Source organism: Myotis brandtii, unplaced genomic scaffold, assembly GCF_000412655.1.
Source record: "Myotis brandtii unplaced genomic scaffold, ASM41265v1 scaffold923, whole genome shotgun sequence".
In the NCBI taxonomy this organism is placed as follows: Eukaryota; Metazoa; Chordata; class Mammalia; order Chiroptera; family Vespertilionidae; genus Myotis; species Myotis brandtii.
The window spans coordinates 429,178-442,874 of record NW_005371804.1 but is presented as its reverse complement, the minus strand read 5'-3'; the positions used below and the strand labels follow the sequence as shown (position 1 = coordinate 442,874).

The window sequence follows — 13,697 nt, the reverse complement described above, 5'->3', positions numbered from 1 at the left end:
CCTGATCACCCCTAACCACTCACCTGCCTGCCTGATCTCCCCTAACTGCTCGCCTGCCTGCCTGCCTGATCACCCCTAACTACCTCTGCCTTGGCCCCTGCCACAGTGGCTTTGTCTGGAAGGACGTCCGGAATGACATCTGGAAGGTCGTTCGGCTGTCCGGTCTAATTAGCATATTATGCTTTAATTATTCTAGATTAGCTTCAGGTACACAGCGTAGTGGTTAGACAATCCTTTTCAGTCCTCTCCCTCTTTCACTCCCACTGCCATTGCCTTGGTTCAAGTCCTCACCAGGGACCCAAACTAAGTCAGGAGTCCAGCCCACTATCCACATCACTGTCAGGGTTACTCTTTCAAGTTCTCGATCTGACCATGTTGCTCCCTTGTGCACATTGCTTGACCTCCCCTTTTTAGCTAAAAAAATGTTCAAAATCTCCAATCTGAACCTGCATAGATTTCCACAGTCCTCCAACTCCTGCCCAGCTGTATATTCTACTAAGCTTCCCCATCCAATACCTGAGACATGCCATGTCTCGTGTGTGTGTGTGTGTGTCTGCGTGTGTGTGTGTTTGTCAAAGTGTGTCTGAGTATGAGTGTGTGAGTGTGTGTGTGTGTGTGTGTGTATGTTTGGGTGTTCCTTGCCTTTTCCCTTTCATTCTTCCATGTAAAAATGCTTATTCTTAAGGCTCAGCTTAAATCCTGTATAAATTATTCCACCATTTTTGAATCCTTGCCATACTTAAGTCACTATGTGATAAATACTTTACGCCTATGGTTCCCGATCTTGTTTAGTCACGAGGCACAGTAGGGAATAAATTTTATAGTCACAAGCCAGTACACACACACAACAAAGCTTCGTAAACAAAACTTACCTTACTGTGCATGATGCACTCGGATACTTTCTGTTCCACTGGATTTTTTATTTTCTTTTGTGAGTGATCACCATGACCCACTAAATTGCTTCTGTGACCCACATTTTTTAAAACCACGGCTTCCCACTGGTTAATCCTGATGGTACTGATGCAGGAGCGCTTGTTAGCATTGTCTTCCCTGTAGTGGTGGGAGACGCGCAGTCTGGCCAGAAGCACGCAGCTTAGCAAGACAAAGGCGGCGTCCGCCATCCACAGGCGTCTGGGCTCAGGGGCCTGGCTCTTCACCCCACAGCCTCCCACCTCCCCAGGAAGCCAGTTCCCCTCACCTCCGGGGTTCCTGGCACTGATATTCACCCTTCCTTTGGCGTGACCGCATCTCTTGCATCATTGTTAAGTGGGGGCGTAGTTGGACGCCTTTGGAGGCTTGTTTCTGAAGTGCAGAACCACTGTCAGTCATCATTAAGCCTTTGGAAACCTGGTATTGTGCTGAAATAGCGGATGTTCAGCGAATGTTTTTGCATTGAACTAAAATGTTTGGGGTCCCAGAACCACTGTCAGTCATCATTAAGCCTTTGGAAACCCGGTATTGTGCTGAAATAGTGGATGTTCAGCGAATGTTGCATTGAACTAAAATGTTTGGGGTCTGACTGTGAGTCATCCAATGGAGATGACATTGTATAATGAAATTTCTGCTTAATAAGGCGGGAACGCGTGTGATCATGGCCGGGATGCTTTCTCTTTCACAGGGAGTTAGCTAAAAATGTCTGTGCTCAGATCACCGACATGGAAACCCTTCTTCTGTCATTCTAAATGACCCCATGGTGGGTCTCTCTCTTCTGTCATGACAAAGCTAGAAGGTAGGAAGATGCCACGAGCTGGCCTACGGAAGCCATCATGCCTCGTTTACACATGTGCAAAACTAGTCACTTGCTCATCAGAGCTTTGTCGAGTCCCTCTGAGTGGCAGGCATGCGCTCGCTCTCTATGCCCCGGTGATCAGCTCGATCTCACCCCAGCACTCGGCATCTGAGCGTGTCCTCCTACCGCTGGGAATAAACCTAGACACGTTTGCTCGAGAGAAAGCTACTTCCGAGCACCCCTGACCTATGCCGACCAGCTCTGGTTTATAAAACTCTTTAGAACGCTATTCCTGAAGTTTCCTGGGAAATGACCTCAGTATTTCACGGCCAATTCTGATGGAAATGGTTCTAGATATTCTTTAAATTTTTCATGGTGTAATTTACATCTATTTATTAGACTTTGATTCCTTGAGGGAGTGGGGGAAATTGCTTGTCTTTTCTAACCCAGTCCTCTAACGATGGTCTTTCTTCCCCCTTCACCTCACTCTCAATGAACCGGCTGATAACTGCTCGATCTTTCTGTGGGATCTGCACTTTCATTTTCTTTTTTATTGTTGTCGTGGTCATTCAGATTCACTGGGCATCAAGGGAAACTGGCCAGGAGCTATAATTGCTCCAAACGCAGGTGACATGTATTCTCAGGTTAAGAGAAACCCTGGCCTTTAAAATCCTGAGCCCAATTTTGTACTTTATGGGGCAAAAGAAAAGAGAAATGAGCCCTGAAATCTCATTTGAAGCCCAGTCTCACAAGACAGCCTGCCCAATTTTGCAGATAAATTGCCAATAAGCCTCCTGGCTTTGTGACGGCACGTGCTCAGACCCGTCGGCCGGTGTGTATCATCTGCACGCGCGCCTCCATCGCTGCTCCTGTCCCCCTGGAGCCACAGAGGAAACGCCCTGTGGGTCACCCCGCTTGGAAAGATTCCAGCTCTGAAAACACCTTTTCCATTTCGCCTGACACAGACAGGTGGTACCACTGAGGGAAGCAAATTGGCTTCACATATTTTCCTATTAAGACAATGAAAATAGCTATTGTTTTCCAATACTGATTTCTTTATTTCATGGGAGAAGTTATATGATGATAAGCTACGTCTTTTGGCAGAGTATATTGAATAGGCGATAGCAATCAAGTTAAATTAATAAAGCGTGTTTACAGATAGATCATGCGCGTGGCCGAGGGAGTGACAACAGAGAAGGGATGAGGGAAGACTGTAGTAGTCGGAGGGGATTTTGTGGGAAGAGCCAGGGAATATGAGGCTCCTGGAACATCAGTCTGGCTAGTTGGACAATGCCCTTGACCTCAACCATAGCATGAGGAGACGCATTTCTTTCCCTCTTTTTCTGGATATCAACTTTAATTCAGTTGCAATTAGTATGACAGTGATTTTTATTTTGGAAGGCCAAAGGGTAAAATATATGATGTTTGGAAGGCTTTTTTAAACGTAGCCAATAGTGATATAAAACATAGCAACTACAGGGATCTCAGTGAAGTACAGAGGAAGCCACCCAAATTGACTCGGATAAAACACATTTTTAATATGCTGCTTTTTCTGTAGGTGCTGGACACCTACCTATCCCTTTAGGAAGGTCTTTGTGCTGTACTATTATCGGCTTTAAGAGATGAAAATAGTGAAATCAAATGAAAATAAATCCAATCAAAATGTATTATACACAAGAATTTTTGAAACAGCAAATCTTAAACTGACCCAGGTAACTTCCTGTTCTTAATGTAAGCCAGACCGTGTCTCTGCCACTAAAAAGAAAGATTTTGTATGTTTTGAAAGTGCCATTTCCCAGTGGTGAAAAGAGCTACCCATTTTTGTTTATTCTGCTTTGGGGGAAGTTTAAAAAAAAATCACTGCTGCGAACATTCTATCTACAAAATCAGAGCATTCCAGTTTTGTTTTGTTTTAACCGCATGTTAATCATTTGATGTAGAACTTTTTAAAGCACCATAGTTCTTTGACAGAATTAGTTTTTTATTAAAACGTTAATTGCATTTTTAAGTGGAATTTTTTAATATCCATCAGACACACTGAGTAATTTGATCTGAGCAGCCTGCTCGCTACCCCTTTTTTATTGCATTCAAATAATTTCTAGGTCATTATTAAAGTCACTGAATACAACAGACATTCCCTCCAGTTCGTCAGCGGGTCCGCACTCTGCGAGGCTCTGGCCCTGGAGGTGCGGGGAGGGAGGGTGAGGCAGGACCGCCCTCAGGGAGCCTGGACTCTGTCCAGCAGGGCAGTGGGAGGAGCACGCAAGACCAAGCGCCAAAGTGACACAAACATCAGGTCCTAAGAGACACAAGCAAAGGGCAGACAGGGCACTGATGGAGGGATGACAGGGGCTGCCAGGGCTTCACAAGTTCATCCGCTGAGCTCAGTCGTGTGAGGGATTCGGAAATGAACGTAGCAATTATTGGGGAAACATCCAGGTTTACAGAAATTATTAAAGAGCCATTGCAGTCCCTTACGGTGGCTACTTTTATCTTATTGTTCTGGTTCGGACGCAAAAGGAGAAAGATTACACCAAAACCATGAGGCAGAACAATTCTGGAGTGAAGGCAGGTCTGGGAGACGCTGTTCCCAGGTTTTCATGGGGTGACACTGAAGCGCCAGGACCTTCCGGCCACCTTCCCATCCTGTTGAGGAGGACGCTGTCAGGTTCCTTAGAAATCCATGCCTCCACCCCCAGGCCTGAAGCGAAGACCCCGAAAGGCCAAACACGAGTGCGAGCTGTCCTGTGTGGGTATTGCTACGTTCACACCATCAGCTGCACTTGCCACTCCGGGTACCACTTTAGGGAGGCAAACGTGTCAGAAGGCTTATTAATAAAAACTAGACATATTTTTTAAATCAAATTCATGAAGTTTCCATTTATTTTCCTAGGCATGTTGCCAATATTAATCCTGTCCTCAACTACGACAGGAATACTCTTACAAAGGGAATTCAAATGGTTTTCTTTCCAGATTTTAGCAGAAATGTGTGAGAACCCTACCTTGCCTCATTTTAATTAATCCCCCATCTGCCAGCCACAATCATTTCCTGCTCCCTTGGGATGGGAACTTGCCTTACAGTGTACACACTGGAATTGAGCTCAATAAATGTGTATGCTTTCCAACTCAGCAACTATGTATGAGCTTTGACTGTGACGAAGCCTGGCGCTAAGAGCTTTTGCATAAGTTTTCTTACCACCACCCAAGGCAAAGATCTGCAGGACAGACCGTGTATACGGCTGGGCAGGTGTCCTGTGCCCCTGGCCATCGGTCATCAGCCACGGGTGCCCACACTTCCAATGGGGAACTGTTAGTATGATACGGAACAGTGAAAACCATGAGCTGGACCTCTGTAAGCACAGTATGAGTCATAGCTCAGTAGGAAGACTATAGAAATATGTTATATTTTAAGTGGGTGTCTCAAACAGAATGCCCAAGTCTTCCCTCAAGAACACTATGGGTTGCTCCTGTCATGTGACTTCAGCTCTAGAGAAAAATCCACTCTCCTTACTCCACAATCTCTGATGGGCCAAGAAATAAATAACGTGGCTACCACAGAGAGCCGTGTCCATGGAGAGTGGTTAATTAATAAATGCTAGGTTAACTCCGGATGCTGATCAAATTGGCATGTTTAAATACTTTTTGGATGTGGAAGAACAGACTTTGTCTCAAGTGGCTAACAGGAATGTGTGATAGGCACAGGCTAATTGGCAACACCCGGCCACAGATGCCCTGTTTCCTTCCTTGTGCCAGGCAGAGAGCTGAGTTAAAAATGAGCCATGGGGTAGAATTCCCCATCAAGAACCACGGCTACGCAAGTCATATGCCTGGCACCAAAGCTTTCTTAATGTTGGCTGCTTCTGGATTTCCATGGGTCCTGAACTAACACTTAAGTCTTCCCTTAAAACAAAAGTGTAGCCCAATCATATTCGTGCATTCTAGATTAATTCACACTTTGGGCACAGTGAAATCTTCTAGAATGGCTAATATCCCTGTCAACTCTAAAGATGATGAGCCTAGAGAGTTAAAGATCTCCTAGAAGAAAATTCAACATTTAGGTATTTAAATATTGAAAAAAGTGTCTTTCTCCCTGCCTCACACATGTCTCCTACCCCATTTGAGTCTCTAACCCCTAAGAACCGTTGTCTATGCCCTGAAATTCTTTATGTTGTGGCCCTAGAGAGTCAAGTTCTGCTTTGTTCCTCTCTACCCCTCCACGCTCATTTAAGGCTTCACAGTCTTTGATGTATCCGCCTCGCTGAAGTGTCAGGAGAAATCTGGAAATAAAATCGATCTCTTCTCATTGAACATTCCCAGTATTTGGAAAGGATCGTCACATACTGAAATGCATGTAGAAATTAGCAAGTCAATTTAAACACGATTAGATCGTTGTGTGGGGAAACTTGGTAGCCAATAAAAAGACAATTAATGAATTGTAAATATACTCCATGGTTTCATAGCTCGTACTAAAGAACCGAGGAAACATTTCATGAAAATGAGCCATGGGGTAGAATTCCCCATCAAGAACCATGGCTATGGAAAGTCATATGCCTGGCACCAAAGCTTTCTTAATGCTGGCTGCTTCTGGATTTCCCTGGGTCCTGAACTAACACTTAAGTCTTCCCTTAAAACAAAAGTATAGCCCAATCATATTCGTGCATTCTAGATTAATTCACACTTTGGGCACAGTGAAATCTTCTAGAATGGCTAATATCCCTGTCAACTCTAAAGATGATGAGCCTAGAGAGTTAAAGATCTCCTAGAAGAAAATTCAACATTTAGGTATTTAAATATTGAAAAAAGTGTCTTTCTCCCTGCCTCACACATGTCTCCTACCCCATTTGAGTCTCTAACCCCTAAGAACCGTTGTCTATGCCCTGAAATTCTTTATGTTGTGGCCCTAGAGAGTCAAGTTCTGCTTTGTTCCTCTCTACCCCTCCACGCTCATTTAAGGCTTCACAGTCTTTGATGTATCCGCCTCGCTGAAGTGTCAGGAGAAATCTGGAAATAAAATCGATCTCTTCTCATTGAACATTCCCAGTATTTGGAAAGGATCGTCACATACTGAAATGCATGTAGAAATTAGCAAGTCAATTTAAACACGATTAGATCGTTGTGTGGGGAAACTTGGTAGCCAATAAAAAGACAATTAATGAATTGTAAATATACTCCATGGTTTCATAGCTCGTACTAAAGAACCGAGGAAACATTTCATGAGGAAGCTACCTGCTTCGTCCCTCTTTCACGGAACAAGCATTCTGTACTGAGCATAAAGGATAAAGATTTCATCAAACTGATACGCTTTACTGTCCGGAGTGAGCTTCCCATTACTTTTTTCCCCCCATTTAGCTCTTTTTCTCTTAAATGTGGCCACCTCTTGAACGTGTCCACGGTGGTTGAATTATGCACCATTTATCAATAAGTGATGCTGTTTAACACAAGTCTGAGGTCATGTGCAGTGCACACCTCCACCGGAGGCCTCTCATGCCCATGAGCATCCCTCTCTAGACAACCAGTCGTGCTCTCTCCTGCAGGATCCACATGTAAGCACCCTTACCCACCAAACTGGAAATGACAGCCAGTCCCAGCACAGCCTTCTCTGCTGCTGTGAGCAGGGCTGCGGCTGGCCTTTGATTCCCCAATCTCTATGTCCTTCTAAGCTCCAAGCTCGCTGAAGTGTCAGGAGAAATCTGGAAATAAAATCGATTTCTTCTCATTGAACATTCCCAGTATTTGGAAAGGATTGTCGCATATTGAAATGCATGTAGAAATTAGCAAGTCAATTTAAACAAGATTAGATCATTGTGTGGGGAAACTTGGTATCCAATAAAAAGACAATTAATGAATTGGAAATATAATCCATGGTTTCATAGCTCGTACTAAAGTACTGAGGAAACATTTCATAAGGAAGCTACCTGCTTCGTCCCTCTTTCACGGAACAAGCATTCTGGACTGAGCATTAAGGAGAAAGATTTCATCAAACAGATATGCTTTACTGTCTGGAGTGAGCTTCCCATTAAAAAATCAATAAAAAATATATTTAAAAAAAAAAAGAAACCCTAAAAAGCAGCTAGAGAAGAGACACGTTATATAGATGTACACATCCCTCAGCAAGGACGTCCTATTCCTGGCTCAGCCTCTCATGAACATTGCTTTTCATATTTGCCGGGCAGCACCAGGCGGTGTTGAATCTAGTGCTAACTATTCCCTGCCACCGAGGTAAGGCCCTCACGCTTTCTCTTAAATGTGGCCACCTCTTGAACGTGTCCACGATGGTTGAATTATGCACCATTTATCAATAAGTGTTTAACACAAGTCTGAGGTCATATGCAGTGCACACCTCCACCGGAGGCCTATACTGTGTCCAACGCCTGACAATCTCTAGGGTTTTCAGTCTGGCTGGTGGGGGCAGGCACTGTTCCCAGCCCTGGATGAATGCTGGCTGCTGTGACCTCCAGTCCTTCCAGGTGGTTCTTTCCTGGCTCCGATAGTTCCTCACACGCACGCATAGATCTGCTCGGCTGGGCACCCAAGTGGGACCCTCTTCAGATCCCCAGAGTTCTCTCTCTGTGCAGCTCCCCTCCCCCCAGTCCTCTGTCCCATGAATCCAGCTCCCTCCCTGTCTCTCAGCTCTGTCTCCTCAACTCAGGGAAGCGGCGGGCTCCCCCCTGGGCTCCCTTCTCTGGGCCCTGGCCTGGAAACTTGCACAGAAATGTAAAATCTCTGCAGTTGGACGCCTCACCCCATTTGTTCACAGATCACTGTTCTTCATTCCCGGTGTGCAAAGCCTTTGAAACAGGTGTTTTTTTGGTGGTTTCGGGTAGAAAACTAAATCTGGTTTTTGCTACTCCATCTCAGCTGAAAACAGATGTGTGGTCCGTTTTCATCATGTTAAGGGTTAATTTGCTCATCTGTGGCTGTCAAAGTTGCTTCATAGAGCAATGTAGACTACAGCGAGACATAGCCATAGCCTATGTATGCAAACCCAGCCTTTGGAGAAGGATTAGAGGAGGATTTTGACTCTGATGATAAATAACATGTGAATAGCCATTCTTTGGGGATATTTGTTTGTGCCTTTTGCCTTCTTGAATGTGGGAACATTTGTGTCTCCTGTCACAGGTGATCAGCGAGTTCGAAGCCTCTCCCGACTCATTTTCCTACAGAATCCCGAACCTGAGCCGGAACCGGCAGTACAGCGTCTGGGTGGTGGCCGTGACCTCAGCCGGCAGAGGCAACAGCAGTGAAATCATCACGGTAGAGCCGTTAGCGAAAGGTGTGCCACCGTAGTAAGGACCTCGTTTGCCATTGTGATTGGGCTGGTTTTAAAGTCTCTGTTCTACCTGAACTAAAGCTTACAATGCCCTAAACATCAAGTAAACCAGAATATCACGTGTTACCACATTTCAGCCCCAGAAATAGTGTTGCTGGTGGCTGGCACTGGGTTGTGGGGAAAATCAGAAAAGAATCCTCGTAGAGGTGAGCACCGCGCTAAGGGTGAGCGGCCTTACAGCTCAGGGTGCCTTTGGGAGAATTAGAAAAAGGGGACCGCACTCACCCTTTTGTGCAGTGAAAATCACCACAGAGCAGCCTCCCAAGGAAGTTCTACTTGCCTCAAAACCAGGTACACACTTCTTAAACGGAAAGGTCTCTATTTGGTCTATAGAACTTGGAACCTTACAAACAGGAGAAAATGGCTTGCTCTTCTCCCATTAATAGAATGCTATAAACAAAGACCTTGAGTAGCAGTGGGAAGTTGGAGTCACCAAACAAAAAGTTCCCGTAAGTGAATATGCTGATCTTTACCCTGAGATGTTATACTGGTTCTCAAAGGCACGTACATGTAGGCACAGAATATTCTTATTTTCCCCTGGTCGTTGCTGCCATCCGGGGCTTGGGGTCCCCCTAGATTACCACTCCTCATGAGTAAAGCTATTTACATCGCAACCCCAGGCCAGCAGGAGGGGCCCCCTGACTTGTGACTATATCACATTGGCAATTTATTACTAATAAGGTTAGAGGTGCCTGCAGGAGAAAATAAACCTGCCGCGATCCAGTGTTACCTCCACAAGCTCTTGTACTCATAACTGTGAGAGCTGAGAAAGAAGCAGCACAACGCAGCGAGGGCAAGGAACACAGTGGTGTCGCATGCTGAAGGCAGATAGAAAATAAGCAAATAGTTGGTAAGAAAAGTAATTAGTGGATTTTTTTGTCAGTTGTACTCTTTGGTCATGCTATCCAGCTGGCCTACCGTTTAGAAAACATTGGTTATCACTGAGCATAAGGACTGCTCTGTGGGGTAAAAAAAAGGAACCGCAACATGGACATAGGAGTAGCAATAGCTCTACCTCTTCCCTACTTTGTGTGTCCAGTGTTACATCTCCAGACATAGCCAGAACCGGCCTGGCTGATGCAGGAGGATGTGACACGCTCAGAGGAGTCACAGCTGGCAGAGGAGTAGGACTTGTCTGGGGAGATGAGATACCATGTGGTAATTTGGTCAGTGATTTGGAGTGCCCATTGCATGTTGGCACTATGCCGGGGATACAGGGGTGCCTGGCTGCGGAATCGGCATCCCGGGAGTTTCAGAGGCTCAGCATAAAAACACAGTCAGCCCAGCGCAGGTATTTCTGGACAGGTGGCTCTCCTGGGTGGCTCATTCCATGTGGTGACTCAGGGATCCAGGCTTCTTCCATCGCAGGATTTGAAGTCCTGGGGTCCTTCATCTCCAGCCTTGTAAATAGAGAAAGAGAGAGCATGGAGGCTGGAGCAAGGATGTCACGGGCCAGATGTGGCCGGGCTGAGCTTCTGGAGGGAGCGTCCCAGAAAGCAGAGTCCCAGGGGACAGCAAGGGATGGACACTAGCTTTGCCCCTAGAAGGCGGGTATCTTGGTGCCTCTTTTAACTTTTGTGTCTCATGCAAGAAGGTGGCACAGGAGCCTGTCTGTGCTGCCCTCCCATCTGCAAGGAGGCCTCTGCTGCCGTAGGTCCACCCTGGGTTTTCCTCTCTACCTCTGGGCCCTCCTGCCACTTGGGAATGGCGCCCTGGGCCAGCTGCCCTGACAGACACCCTGTTGGAGCCTTATCATCACTGTCCTGAGCAAAGGGTTGTTCTTCGAGGGAGGCCTCTCTGAAAACGTGCATTGTCCTTAACGTGTGGTCGTGCTGAAGATCAAGTGGATATAATAACGTCAGGAAAGGCCGGAACGTTGATCGATAGGAGTTGTTCCAGTTTTACTTCTTCCCGTCCCTCGGAGCTTTATGCTTTGCATTGCCTGTTCTCTCTGATATTAAAAGTATCTTTTAATGTGCAGTTTGGGTGTTGAGATGAATTGTTTAATAAAGTGTTTTGAAAAATAATTGGACTCATAGAAAACACAGCCTGGGATGGAGCTACTGGGCTTCTGAAGCCCCAAATAATTAATGTGGGCTCCTCATGTTTAGTCAATAGGAGGGGAAAATGCCACAGGGGGGATTTTCGGCTGTGTGTATGTTCTCACAGTGAAAATGCCGTCTTCAAACCCAGGTGCCAGAGAATGGCGTGGACAGGGATGCTCACGGGCAGGGCTGCAGGCCCCTTGCTGGGGTGCTGCTGTGTTGGGGAAAGTCATTTTGACCTCTGCGTGGGCGAGTCTGCACGTTAATTGGGCTTCTCTGTTTGGCGTGCAGCTCCTGCGCGAATCCTGACCTTCAGCGGCACGGTTACGACCCCGTGGATGAAGGACATCGCCTTGCCATGCAAAGCTGTGGGGGACCCTGCGCCTGCGGTGAAGTGGATGAAAGACAGGTAACCAGTAACCCAATGTGTGCCTTCAGCGGAGCTCTGAGACATTGCGCCGGAGACACTGAGTTGGGTCCAGTGAAAGCTGCAAAACCTACCCACTCTTCCCAGATAGAGAGGAGAGGGTGGGGGAGGGACCTGGGCTCCAGCACTAAGAGGAACTGATCAACTATGTAAATCCTCCCTAAATTCAGAGCCTTTAAGTTCATAAAAGAAGGATTATAAGGAAAATAGTTTAACCAATCCAGTATCCTCTGTGGACATTTTCTGTACCTTCTCATGTAAATTTCTCCTATAACTGAGATGAATGCGCCCAAGGGTATGTAAGACTTAGCACTCATCTCTTCGCCTTCTGAGATAATGGGCCCACTAGCCCTAACTCAAACGCTCTGAGAAGTGACTGTAAGAAATAAGGACTTTGCTAATGTAAAATCTGGCTTCATTCCCAAAAGTAATTATTAACATAATAGCAGTGAAGATGGGGGAAAAGTGGGTGAGATGTTTTGTGTCCATGTAACTTTTTAAAAGTGTTTCATCTCTATTCAGAGGAAAAAATTAGGACTTAAAGGATTGAGAATTCACTAGAGAGCGTAAAGATTTGATATAAAATGGATTCAGAAGAGTACCTATTTTCAAATAAAAGCACTCAAAAGACATCAACTATTGAAATAATGGTCTTGGCCCAGCAACCACTTTTCTCATCTCTTTTAAAGTCAGTTCATCCAAAGGAAGGATGTAAGCTCCCAAGGTCAGATGGCATTCTCCCTGAGGCGACCCCACACGGCTGGACAATTGCCACTGTGGCCTTGGGAATGATGATGAGGGAACTCTCTTCATGCTAGGGTCAACTTGTCACCCCCTTGACATACCACTGTCCATTTTAATGTCAAAATCATGAACAACTGTAACTTTAAGTGAATCTAGAAGAGATCCCAAAATCCAGTTGTTCGTAGTATGACTTGGTCAAATGGCACTTGTCCCCACAGAAGGAATCCCCAGGAAGAGGCAGTCACAGGTGTCTATGTGGTGGAGGACACAGCAGGCAGGGACATGTGTGAATCCAGGCCCTGGACAGGGACTCACGTCAGCATAGCATTTTTTACAAAGAACACAACTCAGCTGATTGTTCTCATGATAGAATCATAGTTTAGTTCTTATGAATCCAAACGCATTGCTTGCTTCAAAGAGAGTCTTTATGCTCTTCCCCAACCTCAGCTAACCTGGATTGTAATTTCTTTAATCTGTGCCTTTTTCTTCCTGTGAGGCAGTAACGGGACGCCCAGCCTGGTGACGATTGATGGGCGGAGGAGCGTGTTCAGCAACGGGAGCTTCGTCATCCGCACGGTGAAGGCGGAGGATTCCGGCTACTACAGCTGCATCGCCAATAACAACTGGGGCTCCGACGAGATCATTTTAAACTTACAAGTTCAAGGTACAGGACGGTGGGGCTCTCTGTAATGATATTTGTCGTATGCATGCCTGTAGGCAGAGGCAGGTGGAGCACATTTAAAAATCAGCCTTGAGAAAAAGCTCACTGCTGCTTTCATGTTGCAAAAAGTACATATGTTCATTCTGGAAAATATAATGAAACAAAGAAAATAGAAAGCATTCATGATTCCAGAGGTCACACTCGTTCCATTTTTGCAGATAGAGAGCTGGTCTCATATTCCTGCACGTGAGCATCGCTGACAAAGCCCTTCTCCATAACTTCCACGAATCGCGTGGTTCACTCTGCATATGTATAAGTGTAACCCAGAAAACACAAAAAACAAGTCTGAACTGAGGCCCTTGATGTCTGCTGATTGACTCAATTCTTATATGCAATATGTAAAAAGGACACTAAATTCTATATTGCTGTAATATTTAATTGTGTATTTAATAAAACATGTGGAATTTTTCTTAGCATACATAAAAATACACAACAAACTTAAGATTGTAAATTAAAACCAAATGTAAAATCCCAAATGGCCATTGACTGGCTTTCTATGTGAATGGACCTGATTTTTATTGGTAAAGAAATCTTCGGATTTAAGTATTGTCACAGCAATAATCACAGCGAGTAAAAATAAAATCAATATTGTCATCAGCAGAAGGAAAGGGAAGAAGAAAAACTAATAGTTATTAGTTTTTATAACTATTTAAAAAACTAATGCAAAATTGATCTGAAATTTTAACTTGAAGTCAGGAGAA

The 13,697-nt window shown here is 45.3% G+C and overlaps 1 protein-coding gene across 2 annotated transcripts in view; it reads left to right on the top strand.

Moving 5' to 3' along the window:
• The window catches only part of DSCAM (Down syndrome cell adhesion molecule), a 474,915-nt gene that overhangs the window by 401,521 nt on the left and 59,697 nt on the right, over positions 1-13,697 (top strand). For both annotated transcript variants that reach the window (XM_014532929.1, XM_014532930.1), the window contains 3 exons: positions 8,849-9,002; positions 11,396-11,513; positions 12,776-12,939. In XM_014532929.1, coding sequence (XP_014388415.1) covers positions 8,849-9,002; positions 11,396-11,513; positions 12,776-12,939 — 436 coding nt within the window. The remainder of the gene's footprint in view (positions 1-8,848; positions 9,003-11,395; positions 11,514-12,775; positions 12,940-13,697) is intronic.